The sequence below is a fragment of the Lepisosteus oculatus genome, chromosome 6 (assembly GCF_040954835.1).
Source record: "Lepisosteus oculatus isolate fLepOcu1 chromosome 6, fLepOcu1.hap2, whole genome shotgun sequence".
In the NCBI taxonomy this organism is placed as follows: Eukaryota; Metazoa; Chordata; class Actinopteri; order Semionotiformes; family Lepisosteidae; genus Lepisosteus; species Lepisosteus oculatus.
Window position 1 is genome coordinate 10,107,237 of NC_090701.1, and position 20,426 is coordinate 10,127,662.

At 36.0% G+C, this 20,426-nt stretch overlaps 1 protein-coding gene across 3 annotated transcripts in view; it reads left to right on the forward strand.

Moving 5' to 3' along the window:
• Positions 1–20,426, forward strand: part of adcy8 (adenylate cyclase 8 (brain)) — an 81,069-nt gene that overhangs the window by 51,050 nt on the left and 9,593 nt on the right. For 2 of the 3 annotated variants that reach the window (XM_015354917.2, XM_006634449.3), the window contains exons 8-14: positions 223–420; positions 1,960–2,060; positions 3,313–3,514; positions 6,278–6,367; positions 7,055–7,227; positions 10,652–10,733; positions 19,110–19,268. In XM_015354917.2, the coding sequence (XP_015210403.2) occupies positions 223–420; positions 1,960–2,060; positions 3,313–3,514; positions 6,278–6,367; positions 7,055–7,227; positions 10,652–10,733; positions 19,110–19,268 (1,005 nt within the window). The remainder of the gene's footprint in view (positions 1–222; positions 421–1,959; positions 2,061–3,312; positions 3,515–6,277; positions 6,368–7,054; positions 7,228–10,651; positions 10,734–19,109; positions 19,269–20,426) is intronic. The other variant, XM_015354916.2, reaches the window with a different exon arrangement.

Here is a 20,426-nt window from a genome sequence, read left to right on the forward strand (position 1 = left end):
CATGTTTAAACGTTGGAATAGAGAAGACTTTTTTTTAATCCTACCTGACTTTTATTTTTCTATTATTATTTAAAGTAAGTATTCTTTCCAGTAGCACCAGACCCTACATGAATGTATGGAAAATGCATGAAATGCTATGAGCCATTTTTTTATCTAAAACATTGCATATTTATCTGAAAGGGGACAAGCAGGTTTATTCTATTTGCATGTGCTTTCCCCTAGACTCTGGCTGCCCTTACGAGAAATTCAATAAATCTGCTTCCAAACCATCTTGCACAAGCTTTGCATGTCCAGTCTGGTCCTGAGGAAATTAACAAGCGAATAGAGCACGCCATCGACTTACGGAGTGGCGATAAATTGAGAAGAGAGCATATCAAGCCTTTCTCACTGATGTTTAAAGACTCCAGCCTGGAAGAGAAGGTAGCTGGGTCTTAGACAGATTCTCTGTATCGGATAAAAATAAACATACGTGAATAAATATAAAATGGGAAAAAGTCTGCCATACTTTTATCATGAGTAAGCTAAAGGTACAGCACATACTTCTCGTTTGCATATTTTTTGATAACTCAGTAGAATTAAGTATTTTAATTTCACTAATGTTTATGAACAGATTTAATTAAATTTATTGTTCTGCGATACATATGAATTTGGTTTGAAATATAAAATTAGTAGGAAAACAGTGGATTTCTTGTTAAATCACCAATATAAAAAAACGTTTTACAGAATTTGATTTTGGCACTCAAGCAGTTTTCACTAAGAAAAAAAAGTTTGTTCATTAAAATAAAACGTCAGTTCAGATGTCATTAAAATGTGCGTGAATGCAACGATAATGTCTTAATTTTGCAGAAAGGTGGCTTTGCAGAAAATCTTACACTTTTGTTATGGAAAGTTAACACCCAGAATTTACCAAAATATTTATTTTTCATTTTTATTCAAATGGAGGGCAGAATTCTTCTCGTAAGTCAGTATTTCAGTATGAAATGCACTCTGCATGTTTGTGTTCCTGTATTGCTGGTTATATTTCCTTGGAAGTTTTGGGTGTACAGTACATCTCGTAAAAGTAGACTGCAGCTTGAATTTGGTTAATACGATTTTAATAATTACAGTGGAAATTTGTTTTTACTGTTTACTATATATAGTAAACTAAAAGAGCAAGCAAGCACTTAAATCAGAATCTGAAATTCACTGCAGAGCATATTCTTTACAAATCTTCCTGTATCATAGGGAGATAACAATGACATTTTTCACAAAATATAACCACACTTTGGAGACTAATGGAGAGAAAAGACATGAAAGCTACCTACCCAGACCTTTGTGAACCAAAGACATTAAAAAAAAATAACTAATTGGCTCCACCACAGGTGTAACTCTTGGAGTAGATTTCCCTTTAGTTTACTCATGACCAAATGTATGATGTGGACTTGTTGTCATTACAAGTTCTGTTGAAAGAGTTTTAAGCTTTGTTTTGCAAACCCCTCCTGTTTCACATGAGTGCTCCCTATATGTATCCTTACCATTTAACAGCCCCTGTCTTCAGCTTCCTTCTTATTGTTTTGACCATTTTTAAAACACGTTTAACCCTCTTTTACATTGATTTTGCTTAATGTCAAGTTAGTTGATGTTGGTCTTCCTTTTTTTGGCATAGCTGTTGAAAAAATACACTAGGCATCCTCTTGCTAATTTCCCAGCACCCTTGTTAAAAAAAAAAAGTGGCAGAGAGCAGGGCAGTACGGAGGCTTTGATTTTCAAAATTGGACAATTCATTCATTTTCCAGTAATTTTCAATTAAATTGTCATTCAGCAATTGCTTTCATTTTCACACCTCTCAACAGGCCTTTGCTGTCTGCCCTTTTGCTTGTAGAAGAAGCATCACCATTGCAAAGCACTGTGGGATGTTCAGAGCACACTAGAATCCATTTGTTTATTTGTCTATCTGTTTTAATTTTCTTTCTCCTACAGTACTCTCAGATGAGGGATGAAGTGTTCAAGTCCAACCTGGTGTGTGCTTTTATAGTTCTCATATTCATCACGGCTATCCAGAGTTTACTGCCTTCATCCAGGTAAAGAAGGACCATGAACAAATGCTAACAAATGTGAACATGTACACATATCATTGCCATTTATGTGATGATGATGATGATGATGACGATTAAAGCTACTGTTTATTTATGTGACCTATGAAGGAAGCTCTTTGGGCGTTCTGTAGAATATCAGTGCATCTTGAGTAAAATCCATCTAATAAACTTATTTTCTCAATAATCAAATCATCCACCTTGCTCACACTCCATGAACACTGTTCACCAAGTCCTTCTGCAGTTGCATTTAAAATAACACTCTTCCCTTAAAACTCGATGCAGTTTAAATCCCTGGCATGGTGTGACACTCATAAAGAGCTTCGGGCATCTTGAATCTTATTTTCATGAATAATAATGACACATTTGCATGATCAGAGGACAGAATTGATGGCTAATGCCCTAATGTTATAAAAATGGCAAATGTTAAGGCCCACTTACTGTAAAAACAGAACTTGGAGCATAGTAGGGGCAGCCCCCAGTTAGCTCAGACAATGAAACTTCACTTTGAAAATTCCAGTGATATTATTCCACAGTCACTTTCAAATTTATATATATATAAACTCCCACACCCTATTCCTTTCCTCTGAAAAAGATTATTACTACAGCTCAAGACACAAGATGTAAAAGTGCAAAATATTCACCAGAATTGTTAGCAGCAAGGGAATAGATAAGGGTACTTGTACAGTACATTGTTTGATTGAACAAATAAAGGTGGGTGCATTGAACCCAAAATGTCCCAAGAGAGGTTTCAGAATTCATCATTATTGTGCAACTATATTGAGTTCCTGCCTTGAATGGCTGCCTCTCCCTTTCTTACTCTTGGTTAAACTCATGTATTGTTAAAATACTGACATTTTGGTCAGCAGGCTGTCGGTCAGTCACATAACACTCTTTCTCCCCGTTTGAAGACTATAAAACGGAAATTGTGATTTTCTTCATTGTTTATCTTGCCCACTTCCCTCATTCCATACACTTTCAAAATATTTTTAAGACCTTTTTATGTGCTACAAGACAGAGGGCTAGAGGTGATTATACTTATTTCCTGTCTGGTTTCATGCCTTGAGAACAAAATTGTATACATCCTTTGTGAGGTTTTTTTTTTCCAAGAGTGTGGCATTTCAGTCTTTTATGAATCACTGGTTGTTTCCTGTATGGGTATTGGGATGGAAAGTTGGGCATCCTGGGCTCTCATTCTGTTCTATTGGGGCAATGACCTTAGTACTATCTCTCATTACAGGATGGTGACCATGGTGATACAGTTTTCTATTCTCATCATGCTGCATTCTGCCCTCGTCCTTATAACCACTGCAGAGGATTATAAATGTCTGCCGCTGGTGCTTCGTAAAGCCTGCTGCTGGATTAACGAGACCTATTTGGCCAGGAATGTCATAATCTTTGCCTCAATTCTTATAAACTTCCTTGCAGCCATGATAAATATTGTAAGTATTAAAGCTAGTGCAGTGCTCTGATATGGAAAGAATGGAGCTCAACTAAAGGGAGATCAGGGTGATGTTATCCCCTATAAATAGAAAATGTAATCATTCTGCTTTGTTGTGCTTACCTTATCACATGTGCCTGACCCTAATGAGATGAAATGTTCACATTTGTGTCTGGGCCATCATCCCTATTAGCATTTCTTTAATTTGATCATGTTAGTCAGTAAATGGGGTTGCATGTGAGTCTCTCTAAAATCCCAAATGTTGAGGTTACTTGTACACATAAAGTGGGCATGGAAATTAATCAGAACTTAATGGGGCTGAACCATCACGTGCTTATCCAGAAGCCACTGAACGATGTTTGTGCCAAGAAATAATTACAAGGAACATGAAGAGCTTAGTCATTAGTGGTGATAATATCAGTGAACCTTGCTTGAAAATGACTTTCCATCCTACCAAAAGGAAATTTAGCAACTGATCCCTTTTGCAGAGTTTTAGGTTCCTGCTTTTAGTCATTGTACTGAGTCTTTCTGGAGTGTTTTGAATGTTGACCAAACATCTGGTATGGGTGGACGTTGATTAATGAGGAAGCGCAAGTAAGTGAACCAGGGCCTCCTGTTTATCTAAACTCAGGAACTTCTGCTGAAGAGGCTAAATTGCTTGTTTTCAAGTGTCATTGTCTCTAAAGATAGTAAGTCATACTGTATGTGTCTCTGACTGCATTGTTTGGAGTGAAGTGGTGCTCACTGACAGCAGTATGTGAACTGAGAGGTGACCATCAAATCACTACTCTACAGCAGTAGACTGTAACTGAACAGTAGTAGAGTTCAGTTAGAATCAGTTTGCTTTCTTCCTTCACTGTTAAAAACAGGCAATCTGTTGTCACTCTGTGGCAGTAAAAAACTTTATATAAAATGACAAATGCCCCTGACAGAGCATAATGCTTGACAACTGGACATTCTGTTAAGCTTGCGTTTTAGTGTTCAAATATGGGTAGTGTATGTTCATTCCAAATATTTAAACATTAAACATGACACATTAACTAAAACATAACACAAAATATTATTCTTTATATGGTAACACAGATGGCTATTCTTTGCCTGTAGTGATGTACAGTATAAAAAATGAAAACCATCAACTTGGCTTTCATACTTGGCTTCTGAGGAATGGACTTACTGTACATTTTGCTCTCTGGAGTTCTTCATACAGTCATTTTTGTAAGTTCTTTCAAACATGTTCTGAGCTGCACTATGACTCCTTACTTCTCTGCATTACCCTGGCTGTGGCTGGCTAATTGTGCCTAATAGACCGGGGAAGCCCATTTACAATTGGTTCATGCCATATCCCTCTTAGATACTGGTGAGGTCTGTGCTGTCGGATTCAGATTTAAACCTTAACACATGCCTTTCCTGATTAAGTCAGTTGTGAGTCATTACATTTGTTTATAACGTTTCTGCAGGTTTATACTCAATCAAATAAATATAACAGAAACCATGTTTGTAAATTACAAAATGTCTGTAAAATAAAACGTTCTTCTTCCAGCTTTTGACATGCATTGAATTTCAGTCACCAGGTTTGCCTAAGTTGAGATAAGAAATGTCACAGCAACACCTAAGCCCAGTACATTGACTTAAGCTTGCTGCTCACCCACAGCGACACGTTCCCCAGCAGACAGATGCAGAATGGGAGAGATGGTGGCCAATTATGATAATTTACATTCTGAGATTGAAAATGTTAGACCTGTCATCAGATTGAGAGGCTCTAAATGATGATAAGTATAAGCCCTCATCACAACCTAGAAGAATATGTTTCCCCAGGCAAAAGTGTATTGTGTGCATTTTACACATTAAATTGTGAACAGACTTCTCTTTAATTAGTTTACCCCTTGTGTTGCTGGTCATTGAATGCATTAAAAAGAAAGCCTGTTGAAAACAATGAACATAAAAAAATATATATACAGTACATGCAATGACTGAATTGAAGATATAATATTAACATGATGATTAACTTGGATGTTGTAAGTTCTTAAGAATACAAAGGCCCACACCAGTGCTACAATCAATGTCGCAGCAGTAATTATGCATGTTTATTCATAATTAAGTATTCTTATATGTGTATATCTTAATTTACTACATTTGTTTTGTAGCTCTTTTTAGCCACATACTGTAAGAAACATTTCATGGTTTCGTTTACAGACTATTTTTACCTACTTTTACCTTCCCACTAAAGACTAAAATAACACTTTAGAATATACTTTATTTGTATTGTTATATTCATAGTTATTTTCACTGCTATATTGACCACTTCACTCCCATTAAACCATGTAATTACATGTTTTGAGAGTCGATATTCAACTTTCAATCATATACAAAAACTATAATTTAGCATTACTGTGTACAATACATAATAAATCCCATTATGATCTGAAATTTACTGCAGCTTACCCCTTGGAGATCAGCCATAACAAACCATGTCAAGGCCACAGGACAGGCAAAAACTGACAGTGCAGAACAGCAGTATCATACTCACCATTATGACAATATCTTCATTAAAAGGTTATTCTTATTTATGATTCTTTCTTTATGTAATATGTAATAGTTAATTGGTAAAACATCAATCCAAGTTGAATTTCAAACAAAATAATTCATATCAAAGTTTTTACAATGGTCTCTCTGACAGCTTTTTTGTTTGAAAAGTATGTACCAAGAGCCTTATTTGCACTTAGTTTTTAAACAGGTCTACTACAATAGTCTTTTTTTTTTACAGCTGTGGTGTGATTTTGACAAGTCAAGCACCTTCAGAAATCAGACATTCAATGCATCTGCCTCAATACCAGATATCTGCTTCTACCCAGAGGTATTTTTTTCTGCTTTCACGTTGTCTTGTGATGTTCACCATACTGTAGCTTTCAATGTGTCATTTCCATTCAATGTACACAGTATAAATACATGTACTCTTGTGTATTCCATTTTTGTGTGCCTCCCTCAACCCTTTCCTTTTCTTCTACTTGACTCATCCTTCATTAAAGGTGGGGGAGGAGGATTCTGATAAGCCCATCTGTACAGATTGGTTGTCTTTCTCCTTGGCCAGATGAATAACCTCAGTAAAGTTCACTGTTGGAATCCTGCCTCTTCCCCATTTTAGGGTTTGACCAGACTACTTGAATGATGTAAATCCACATGGTGTCATTTTGTGGCTGCAATAGACAGTGGGTTGGACTTTGGTCTGAAGTCATACTGGACATTTTAAAGGGGGTATATGTCTACAAGTATGTAGAGCAGTAGTCTCATTTTTCTCCTGAGATTGTTACAGAGCCCCACAACACAAAACACGCAGCATCCTTGATGAAAAGAAATAGAGCCGCGATATAAATGGAAATTGATCAGACACCAAAAAAACCCTCTTTAGTGTTGATACAACGGACATATCCAAAGGCTTTCCCAAGCCTACTGCAGCACACGCAGGGCCGATTTCCAGCCTGAAGGAATGCGCGGAGGAAGTGATATCCGCGAATATCTTGTTCTTTCTGTTTCCGTCTCACAGTATTTTGTCTTCACCGGCGTGCTGGCAATGGTGACGTGCGCGGTTTTTCTGCGCCTCAACTCGGTCCTGAAGCTGGCGGTGCTGCTCATTATGATCGCCATTTACTCGCTGCTCTCAGAGGCCATTTACACCTCACTGTTTGTGCGCTACGACAGTGTCCACCACAATGGCGAGTAAGTATTTGATTTGTTCTCGACACGGGGGAGCCTGATCACAACACATTCACAATTTCCAAGGAAAATATTGTGGCCGACTGTTTTAGAGTGCTGTTGCTTATTTTATTCTGCTTTAATTTTAGGGTTGTTTAAGGTTGACAGTTTTGAAATACTGTAACAGATAGGATCGGTTATTTAAATCTTTTTAGTAATGCTGTACTTACATTATGGCTTTGCAGAGCACATATTGTACTGCAGGCTCCTGGCATGTCATATAAAAGAGGAAAAAATGAGAGGACATGTTCAGCTGTTTTGAAGTATATTTTCAGTAGAATGTAGCAGAGGGAATCTCATCCTTAAACAATGTAAACACATCGGCATAACCAATAGGAATTATACACTTTCATGTAGTAAAAAATTAACTTAACTTTATATAATTGTATAAGAAATGAGGGAAGACAAAACTAAATCCCTGCTGTCCTCTGTATGTGTACTTTCTCCATAAGAATCCATTGCTGTGCTTGGAGCAAAGTACCCGATTTAGACTGCATTTGTAATTCTTCAATATTGCTAATGAATCAGGGATTCTTAATGGCTTTCAACTCATTAAGTTTCAGAGTTGACATAGAAGTCTTATTGAGTCAAAAGGGCTAAAAATATCGATCATACTTTAGACCTCTTCAGCTGTAAAACTAGTTTCACATCATTACTTTGTGGCTGACCTTATTTTAGAAAACCTTTATGAACACAGCAGGTAACCTCTGAATTTCACAGTGCCTAACTTTTCCTGTCACGCACTGTCATTGTACATTATAGTGTGACTCTCAAACTATTAAAGTAGGTGATTCAGAGTTGTTCTAGGACAACTATATGAATTTACAAACATTCAACTTCTGAAAGAAAATCCGGGGAATAGTGTTGTCACAGTGTTTTAATCCATTTTTCCATGTGTGTAAATATTTAAAAAGAATCAAGGAATTGTTATGGAATGTTAAAGTTTCTTTAAATAAATTACAGACTAAAAGATAAAATTTCATATTGCATTTATTTAAGGGAAGATCCGACAGTTTACATAGAGTAGCATAAAGTTCTCCAGTACGACAATAAGGTCCTTTTCCGAACATGTTGGAGGCGGGCATGTTGCCTGTCAATCAAGGGCAGATCAAACAAGTTCTTATCTGATGGGTTTCCACAGCCTGGAAAGGTTATCTTTACAGCCTAAACAGCCTCTGTAGGGTAGCCTGTAGTTCAATAATGAGCATATCAAAGGATACAAATGACAGCAGACCATTTGACCCATCTACCCACTGCAAGGAGGGAGCTTTTCAGCCTGCTTGCAAACAGAAAGCCTTCCTTGCAACTGGTCTTCTAAGTCTCTTAAGTAGCCCAGAGGAATGGCTAATTCCATGCAGGGCGTGTCCTGATTGCTCCTTTCCTTTACATGGAGTCTCACTCCCACCGAGTGTCACTTTTCCATTAAAAAAAGCTACAGTATGCCTCATGCCACAGGCTTTTCCAATTGACAGGCAGCCATCTTGAGTTTTGAGCTTTCCCACCATGCCACCTCTCACTACATCATCGCTTCTTGGTTTGATTCTTTTCCATATCCAACTATTTTCTAACCACTTTACCCAGTACAGGGTCACAAGGGAGTCGGAGCCTATCCCCGCTAGCGAAAGGTGCAACACAGGATACGCCCTGGACGAAACACACATAGACACAGACATGCACACACGAACATCCAGGGCCAATTTTCCCAGAAGCCAATCAACCTACGTATGTCTCTGGACTATAGCCCCGGCGTCCTGGCCAAATTTCACATTGGCCCTTACCAATCATGGCCTCCTAATAATCCCCCTCTATGAATTGGCTACATTACTCTGCTCTCCTCCCCACTGATAGCTGATGTGTGATGAGCGTTCTGGCGCACTATGGCTGCCGTCGCATCATCCAGGTGGGGCTGCACATTGGTGGTGGTGGAGGGGAGTCCCCATTACCTGTAAAGCGCTTTGAGTGGAGTGTCCAGAAAAGCGCTATATAAGTGTAAGCAATTATTATTATTATTATTATTATTATTATTATTATTATTATTATTATTATTATTATTATAGGAGGAAACTACAACACCCTTAGGAATTCCCCGCAAACACAGGATAACATAAAACTGCATACAGACAGCAACCTAAAACACAAATCTTCTTTTATTGCACTTAAACCTGTTTCACAGTCATAATTTTTTAAGCAATAAAAGGCAACTGCTTTTAATAGTTCAATTTCACACAATAGTAAGATACTTCTGCCTGGGGATTATTAGATATAGCCAACTTGTATATTTTCCATAATAAACTATCAGTACAGCTTAGAGCTAAACATTTCCTGGCTTAATGCATTGCAACAATTTCTAACCTTGAATACATTACATTTTCAGTGAAGCCATTAGTTATTCTACAAAAGTTCTTTAATAAATATTGCTGTACTGACATCATGTAAATGTCAAGCCATACTGAATCTTTTAGTGAGATTTATCTTTTATAGCTCAACGTCCTGAAAAGGTTTTTGCTGAACAGGGGTTGATATGCACATATAATGTTACCCCATTTAAAAGGAGAAAACCCACTTAGAATCTCAAATAAGTTAAAATAAGAGACAACCATCTTATCCTACTCACTTTCAAGTGTCTCACTGTCATCAATACAGTCTCAATTTATTACTTTAGTGGAATCCAGGTCAGAGTATTGGTTTATACTTTATAAAGCATCAGAAGATATACAGTAGACTACCTTTCCTCATGGCTAAATTCCTTATTAATGCATTCATAATAAAAATATAGGAGTAAATTAAAGTACATTATTCCACACATCTACAGTAAATCAGTCTGCCATCCATTATTGCAGAATACACCAATGTATGTAGTGTAGCTATGCATAAATTGAGCACATACAGTAACAAATGCATATGCATTATGTATCTAATTTAGTTAAAAAAATCCAGTGTAACTTGCATGACATGCAAACTGAGCAGCATTAAAACATAAACGATGATCGGAACCAATAGATTTGTTGTATTTTGCCCCTTAGTATACAGTACATGTATATTAATTGCTGAAGTGCAATACACAAATTTGCGAATATATCAGGCAGAATGTACCAAGCAACAATCAGGTTTTTTGTCTTTTCATATCCTTTTTAGACATTTGATCCTTGTATTTAACAAAAACGAATCTGTACTTCACTCTGCACTTCATCACACTGAATTAGAGGTATTAAAGTATGGATTTTTTTTTCACCCATGGCTGTTCTACTTTTCTACTCCACCACAAAAAAACTGGTTAAAAGAAAATCGTTTTGAATAGCTTTTCACGTTAAATATAAAAAAAATATACTATGACAAGTTATGTATGGTTGCCAATGGTTGCTCACAGTGTTTCATTTTTAAATTGCAGCAAGGACTTCCTGGGGACCAAGGAGACCTCACTTCTCCTGATGGCGATGTTTCTACTAGCTGTATTCTACCATGGGCAACAAGTAAGACAAATGTGTTCATCTGTGATTTTCATAAATACCCCCTTCCTCATAGAATGAACTCGTCTAGAGAGAATTATTCCTATTATGATTCTCCAGTAGAAGAAAAAAGCACATTAAGCGAGGTATTTAAGGTCTGATAGTAGGATGTTCTTTACTCCAACAGAAAACAGTTTTATATTTTTGCCCCCTCTTCAGTCAGATATGCTTGTGGTCTGTTTCTCGCAGATGACTTTTTACAGTCTTGATCTTGGCTTCTGTCCAAAGTATTGTTTATGAGCACAGAGTGTGTATCTATTTACTTTGGCGGCCATTACACTTTTGCTATTCCCTGTACTGAACTGTTCCTTTAGTGATGTTATTAGTTTGTCCCCTGATGTGATTCAGTTTCAATACCTTGCTTACTGTCCTGCTTGTAAGAAATAATCCATGTTTCAAGCCAGGCCAAAAGATTGCAAAAACATGCTGTGTTAAATCACTTCCTACATCAGTGAAAAGAACATAAATATAATAATAATAATAATAATAATAATAATAATAATAATAATAATAATAATAATAATAATAATAATAAAACTATCATTATGTGACAGTTGTCATAGTGCACCAGTACACTCACCACACCACAGTACACTCAGCTGTTAAAGGGGAGAACAGAGTCATGAAGCCAGTTGGGGATTGTTCGATTCCCCCATGGGGATTATCTGGAGGCCAAGATTAGTCAAGGTCAGGGGCAATTTGGCCAAGACACCAGGGTAATGCCCCTACTCTTTTCAAGACACAACCTAGGATTTTTAATGATCACAGAGAATCGGGACCTCAGGTTTACATCTCTTCCAAAGGACTGCGCCCTTTTACAGTATAGTGTCATTATAGAAGCATTAGGACCATCACAGAGCACGGAGTGAGCGCCCCCTACTGGCCCCACTAAGACTTCTTCCAGCAGCAACCTTAGTTTTTCCCATCCAAGTACTGGCCAGGCTCACACCTCCTTAGTTTCAGTAGGTTGCCATCTGTGAGCTGCAGGATGATTGTTATTATATGGTGTTAATAATGAGCGCTCAGTATATCTTTGTATTTGTATGATGATACTCAAACCAAAAGACCCCATAGTGCTTTTCTTAGCAGGATGTCGTCTTCTAGTACTGAACACAGTGCACACCTGAGTGATGTACAGCAGTCATTACAGTATGAACCAGCCACCAATTAAATACAAAAATGTCCATATATTGAACAAAAGCACAAGAACAAAGAGAGATTGCATATGGATTGTGTACAGTATGTGTACAGTATCTTGTATGTACACACCTGTATTTGAAAGGCTATACTGTACATATTTTGTAATATTTATATTTGTAAATACTGTAATTATATACAGCAACAGAAGTACAATCATTCTCATCATACAGTGGCAGCATAAGCGCAAATTAGTGCAGCTAGTGGATTCAACCAGCACTAAGGGAACTCACAGAACAAAAGCCAAAGTTGGAGATCACATTTCAGAATCCAAGGGGGTTTCCAAAAAACAACGGCGTCAGACAGATGAGGTTTGTAGGTGTGGAATCTCGTAGTAAACAAAGCCAGGGAGGGTCCAGTATAGTCGATAAGACAAAAAGTCTATTTTTGTTGATAAATATTGTTACTGTTATTGTTCTTTATCAGTCAGTGTTTGAACTTAAAAGCAAGATACTGTATCTCATCTTGCAATTAACAAGTCTTAAAGGCTTTTCTGAATTTTAAGTGGTATCAAACAGATTAAAACTTAAAGGGTGAAGATTAGGAAACCCCTTTAATTTATTACAGTTATTACAAGCACAGGACTTCCTGCCTCTCAACATTGTCCTCAATCTAGTCTGGTCCAGACAGAACAGCAGGTGATTGTATCTTAAATGAAACATCAATGAGATTTTTTTTTTTTGCTGGATGAACTGTTATAACCGTAGAAAATGGTCTTTTGTTTGTTGCACATTGACCTTGAGAAATCTTAAAAGACAATAGATTCTGAAAACTTGAATATTGACATCATTGACATTTCAAAAGCTATGAAAAGTGTACTTGCATGCTGAGAGCCATAGTGCTCATATTTTTTTTGCTGTCAAGATCCCAAAGGAGATAAATATTATATAATTCCCATGTTTTAACATTTTCCATGTATTTTATAATTGCAGAAATGTAATGCATATCAAGTATGGGAATATTTAACAGTCTTTAACAGTCTTATTTGGTCTTAACTGAGACTTATTTTTACTAAATAGTCACTTCAATGTGAAGTAAATGGTTCAGACATGAGCCAATGTTCATAGTTACTGTATGCTACTGTATCCATATTATAAATGATTTATTTTCATCAAACTTTGTTAGAAGGGAAATTTGATATATTTAAAATTGTTTTTATAACCCAACCACTAAATCATTGCCTTTTAGTCAAAATTAACAGGTATTTTTTTATGTTGTGTGCAAATGTATGAGGCAAGTTAATAGCTATTAACTTGATTGTGTTTATGAAATCGATCATGACTGTTTAGGATGATTACCCCTTTGGTATAGTCATGTACAATTTATTTGCTGCCTGTTTTTAAAGACCAGAACACACAGTTTGTTTTTAACAGCTTGGCAGTATACATTAGCATTTGTTCTGCTTGCAATATTTGTTCACATATGGAATTATTTTACATCATGAAATCAAATTTGAGGTGCATGGACAGATTTATAATGTTAGTGAAATAAAACATGGAGTCTATTTAAGCTGAAAGTCTATATAATGTAATAATGACATTTGAGAGGTTACAATACAAAGGAATGTTAGATTTACTGTAAGTTAGAATACCAATGAGATTTCCTGATAAAGTTAGATCTCCATAAACATTATGGTTGAATGTTGAGTTGTCCGAGTGTGATTTTGGACTCACCTTTAGATTTCTTTTCATCTTATTTTTGCAGTAGGGTTAGCATTTAGTGTAACAATGGCCAGAACACTAGATAACACCCAGATCATATTTGAAGTTACCTACCTACAGTACGTTAGCATTAACAGACGTTGGTTCTTCTAATCTTAACCATATCTAAAACCCAACTCTGGCCCTAGTCTTGTCTATTACCTCAACTCTAGTGTCTCTAGTACCAATGTCAATCCTTAAACCTGACTTAATTGAGTCAGTGTTTCAACTCAGTGTAGCCCGAATCCAGCCATAAATACAAGCCTGTGTTTTGAGTGTTTACTTTGAGATGGTTTATGATCTTCTGAGCAAAATAATAAAAAAAAATCCAGGGCAACAGAAGGTTATTCATTAATCCTCTTTTGCAAACATTTATGTCCAGTCTGTACTGTACTGTTTTTAGGCATCAATTTTGAAACTGAGCTGTCATTAGTACTTGATGAAACACAGGCAGAGAGACTGAAAACCTTGTTTTACACTAATACATTACATTAATTTAAAGACAACACTGATCCTTTAAAGCTTGTCATGCTTAAGGAATGTGATATTTTATAATGATGTACTAAATAATGTAATGACAATAAAAGTTCCTATTAATTTTCATTTTAATCAAAAGGAAGTGTCAGAAACAAAGCCAGTCAAAATTTCCTTCAAGTCATGCTTCGCAGAATTTACTGTCCTGTTTTGTCGAATGCACAGCTGCCAAATAACAGGTTTTTACTGTAGTGTTTTCAGCATTTGTTGTTAGTATCATAGTAGTAGTTTCCACAATTGCATTAGGTTGCCTGTGCTTTATTACATTGTTGGGTAATCAGACATGTCACGTGTCAATCTTTAGAGATATGTAAGAAATGTACTAATATTTTAGAAATTCCTTGTTTATGTTTTTTGGAAATAGATGATGTGGAGAGAAGGAGAGTTCTCTTTGGCACTTGTTAACTAATTGCTGGTTCAGCGCTTGTGCAGAAATATCAAACTGCCAGTTTTTGGTCCAGGTGAAGTGCCACTGAGGATTGAATGAGTCCTAAAGCCATTTTATTTATGCTCTGAGCCTAACGTGAGTCTAGTCCTGCAGAAGGATGAGTGAGTGTGCACTCCCAGCCACTTAAATCTCTGCTGAGCAGAGCGTAGTTTTGCTGTGCCTGTTATCTGTGAGGGCTATGCAAGATGCCATCCACACGCAATTATACTGTCTCCTGATGCCATGGATATGATGGATATGCATGGCCAAGGGCTGGGCTGTCTGCTGGAGATGACAGCAGCATATTATTGTATTTGTGTGTATTTAGGCAAATAAATACATTTATACTGTATAACCAATAAACAGAATTTAATTTTAAACCAAATTAAAACAAATGAGCTTTTACAATATACCCATACAATCACATTCAGCAATTTTACTTGACTGACAGCAACATCCTCTGTACCTGCCAGGGGAGAATGAAGAGCTGCAGACGTGCTCCTTAGACATCTTTGCCCATTAAGTCATTCATTATTTGACACACTACAGGCACCACTGACTTAGGCTCAGCTCCAACTGGAAGATAGTTATATCATTAGGGTGTCCCTGTAAAGCAACTGTCTTATGTCTGTGCACTGGTTCCAGTCTTTCTGTGTTAATTCTCAGAACTGAATTCCAGGCTAGAGACGTAGTTAAGGGACTCCTCATAAATTAAAATGATCCCTAAAAGGCGAGATTTATAAAGTGCTTCTTCATTTCTTTAATGGAAAGACAATTAGAAAAAATGGTTACAGCACTGTAAAACAGTGTTCTTACTTGGCTAAATGTCAAATGTCAAATGTTGTAACACCAATTATCATTCTAAGCTGGATTGGTATTTCTGTACTGGCATTTACTTGTATTTGATCTCAACACTGTGGCTTTTTATAGACAAATATTCAGTAGCTCAGCCTTTTACAAAAAAAAAACAATTCTTATATTTATTGAAACTGTATAAATATTTTTTTTTCTTGTTGATTAACTTTCTCCACATGAAGAGCAATCACTTGCTAAATGACAGCAAGGATTCTTGCACCAGTGTAAGGATCTTTGGCCTTTCAGGACCATGATTGCACACTCTTTTTAATACATATCAACATCACGTAATGTAAGGTATCTTGTGATACTGAAGGAATTCCAGTCAAAAACAATCTAATGACATAGCCAGGCTCAAACCAACAAAACATGGACATGGTTAACCTCCTCTTCAAAGGGAATGTGCAGTATGTACCGGTTGAGTAATGCAGAAATGCTCAAAGAGCAGTTTTAAATAAAATGACTACTTCCCTCAGGTTCTTTTCCATCCATTTTCTCAATGCTTCTACCAGATGAGGGTCATTGACCCTATCCCAGCATGCATCTCCCCATCTTCTGCTGAAAACCACCATGAAGTAACATGAAGTGATGTTATTAACGTCCATTACCAAATGGTTATGCTGATGTACTGTAGCTGTAAAAACACAGACTAAACTCCTAAGCTAAATCAACCAGAATCATTCATGGTAGCTTCCGTGTAATATGCAGAATGTGCACTATGGAAATTCAATCTTTAGACGTCTGCATCTATTATATTTGGCACCTAACTATGTTGGAATTCCTTAGATATTATAAACATACAGTATTGTGCCAAGGAGGGCACAAGACTAGATATTTTTTTTATTGGCCCTGTTGTACTTTGTATCCAAGTACGGCAATATACAGTATGTCCTTAATCTTTGAAAACGATTGTCCTTGTGTCTAATGAAAAGCACAAAATTATTCATCACAACAATATACATTCTCAGGTGGCTAAATATTTGAAGACATCAGAGTAGAGAGAACTATTATAATTGTCATTAATAACACCTGTGTAATCTGTGTGAACCACTTCAGAGGTTGAATATGTCAATACATAAATTCCTTTAGGATCTGTTCCAGACAGATGAGTAAACAACACATATGCAGTGCAACTATGACTTTTATTAAACGAACAACTTATTTTTATCCAAATCTACCTGTATTATTTTCTGCTGAAATTATGTAAAATTTTCCATAAAATCTAAAAACACCTCCTGCAGAGTCCATGTGGGCCTAGAGAACAGTGCATATAAATCCAGAGGATGTGATCAGATCTAAAGAATATACTAATATATGGGAATCCAAGATATTTCATCCTCTTAAGTCTAAAACCAGTTTAGAGACCTGGCATGCATTAGCAGTAGAAGTATCAGTAATAGTGATAGTAATAGCAATAGCTATAGTTAAAATAATAGCAATAGTAATAATAATAGTAATAGTAATCCTTGAATGTTTTTTTTTTGTAATTTAGGGCAGTTGCTTTTCAAGCTGAAACTTTACTTTTAAGACCTTGGCATGAAAAATCCCTAAATCTACATTAACACTCTTCCACAAAATGCTGTAACTTGTTTGTTTCTAATTCTTCTTTTTACCAATACAACAATTACCACCAGTAAGGATTTATCGCTGCCAGATTAAACTATAAAACATGGAAAAGAAACTTTGATCTTGAGCAAATAAAAAATGAAACGACAGGACATGCCAAAATTTCATTGCAGCTCAATTGTATAGAAATTGAAACATCTATTGTATGTTGATTTTAAATTGAGTAATTAAGAATTATGAGATACTCTTAATAGAGATTCTGCTTGTACATTAGTAAGCAAAGGGCACACTGCATAATGAAGTTTCTCTGAATTACTGAAGCTCAAGTAATTAAAGAACTAGCATATAATTATCTTAACTCCAATTTACTGTCAACCTTTTCAGTTTTATAATTGGAAAAGAGGAACTTTAATTAAAATCTATCTTTAACTTCAAACATTAAGATAAGTTTTAAAATGTATTAGAAAATTGACACTTGGTTAATCTTAAAGTAATGTCTGAGTCATTTTACATACAGTAGCTGTTAGGATTCTCTACATATTTTGCAATTAACAAAAAACTTTATACCACTGTTTCTGATAAAATGGCCTTCTACAGAAAATTAGATCAGAATGAATTCAGTTAACTTAATGCAAAACATGACAAGTTTAATATAATGCTTTGCTATTTTTAGATTAGATGAAAACCTTTTCAGGCACCTCATTTAGAGCACTGACTGTTCTTTGTAATTATCTCTGCTTATTAAAATGTCTTACCACAATATGTGACATAGGTTATGTCAAATTTTATGCTCTCCTAGAAACTTGAAGTGGACTTTTTAAATCAAATATCTAATTTTATAGATGATATCAAACTACAAAATACCAGGTTACTGAACTACATTCATTAAAGTGGTATAGTCCTAGACAAAGACATTGATATTGTTACAGTTACTGATTAGAAGTGGCTATTGATGAGTCATAATCCAAGAGACAATGGTCAGCTCCTGGCTAGTGTCAACATTTCCAGTTCTCTGGAGTTTCAAAGCAAGGAGATGTGTAGTTTTACAACATCGATCAAAGGAATTTGCTGGTTTACCCTGGTTAATTAAGTTCTAAGTAAATAATCAAGTGTCAATGAACAGTCCAGGAGCAAAACATAAAACAGGCAGGGACAGAAAAAAAAAAGAAGAGGGGAGAGACAAGAGAGAGAGGAGGTTAAAACAGAAGGCAACAGCCCCTTGTCCCAATCAACCATGAATATTAGATGCAAGTTAAATATTTGAGCCTTGTTAAGACAGTTTGCCATTGGATGCACTTTTAGAATATGGAGATGGGTATCCCATTCATTTTGTAGCACTGATGTTAAGAGAGAGAGAGAAATTTAACTAGTTTAGAAGGCAGACTTGTTGGCCTGTGTGGCGTTACATAAGACTTACATACTTGGTAGCAGTCTGTTGTTTTTTTCTGGTTGGTCAGTATGTAGGCTTTTCACAATTCTTGTTTGTAAGTTTGTAAGTAATGTACAGTAACTTAGTATGTTGAACATTTATGTTGTCTGCTGTTTATTGTGTGTATTAGCATTAGTAAAAAATTGTTGAACCCAGTGTGTCTGATATATTATTCTTTTCACCAAGTCTGTTCCAGAGAACAAATAACTCAGGCACCTCTTACTCTACCAACTGCTCAGGTATCTTCTTGGCAAAACATTTTGGGGGTTATGATTATTTAACTCAATTACTGATTAGTCCGCTCATTCATTTTCTGTTATTTCTCCAATTTTGTAACACCGATTTATAACAATATACAGTATCTTTGCAATTAACAGAACGCACGTCAAACTACAATTTACTTTATATAGACATAAGAAGGCAATCATAACTTGGGAGCAACAGTCTTTAAAATAGGAAAGGGCACAACAAATTAATACTAAATCTGTATCGCTGTATACCTCTGGAAAGGCTGAGTTAAGATTTCATGAGCAATGTATCTTGTTTAATGTATCATACAGAAAAATGTGTTAAACTCCCTATTTAGTCCCAGCCTTTCACCATTTTGTGTTTGATCGCTTTCTTGTGTCTAGCTAGAGTACACAGCCCGGCTAGACTTCCTGTGGCGCGTCCAGGCTAAAGAGGAAATCAACGAGATGAAGGAGCTCAGAGAACATAATGAGAACATGCTCCGGAATATTCTGCCAAGTCATGTTGCCCGACACTTTCTGGAGAAAGATCGAGATAATGAGGTAACTACTTCTGTGAAAACTCTATCATCCATTTTTTTGGATGACTTCTAGCAATCTCAATGCTGTTTTTTTTTGCCAGTTATTGTCCGGCATGTGACAGTAAGTGCTTAATTTGTGTTTCTACTAGCCCAATAATAATACCTCACCTCTATAGTCTGTATTAGACAAAGGCTGCCATCTGTGAAACTACAGGAATTTCAGTTTTAAAGGGGAAGGAAAGGTTTGACATCAAGACAATAGAGTAACATAGCAATCGTACAGAAGTAGAACAGAAAAAATCTTCATCAACCATTATTAATGAATTATTTTGAATTTATTAAAAGAAGGTATTAAATTATAGACTTCATTAAAGGTCTTATAAGAAAAGTAAAACAGGGTAAACCGAAACTTTTTTCTCTTTAACCTCTCTCTCATACACATAAAAGAAAACACACAAACTTCCACAGTGTGTGGCTCTGCTATCACTTTACTGCATATTGTCCTTACAAAAAGTTCCCAAATTTGTTAGCTACCACATCCATTGTATGGTAGGTATGGGTTATTTTTCTATATACTTTTTTAATCTATCAAAATGTTCCCTTATAAATTATTGTACATACTGTATATTTGAAGAAAGGGGTGGTGTGTGTTTTCAAATTTACAGTCTATAAAGTATCCCCAAATTTCTGAAACAATCTTTCATTTTAAAACTTTACCAACTCAAAGCTGTTGTGTACCATGGTCTCTACATGAAGGTAAAAGGTAAGTGATTTATTATAGCTTAAAGGAAGAAAGTAAAATATAATAATTGTTGAAGAAGAGCACCAAACCTAACAAACAGATGAGTATTGCTGAGGTATGTTAGAAGCCCATGAAAGAAATGTTTGCATTTTTCAGTGCTAAAAGAACGTTTTTACAACAGAAAAGTGTGAGAGATACAAGAGGGATAAGACATTTTTGTGTTGGTAAAGTGGTAAAGTGATACTAAGTGATCATTGAACTTATCTACATCTACACAAATGCAGATTAAAAGTGAGAAAGAATGTGTATTATAAGAAAATGATGAAGTGCAGAATCAAATTCTTGAAGTATTGTCATGTGTGAGTAGTTTTGTTTCCCAAAGAGACATCTGGGAATATAAGATGGATTGAAACTTTTGTGACATTGACATTGACTGAG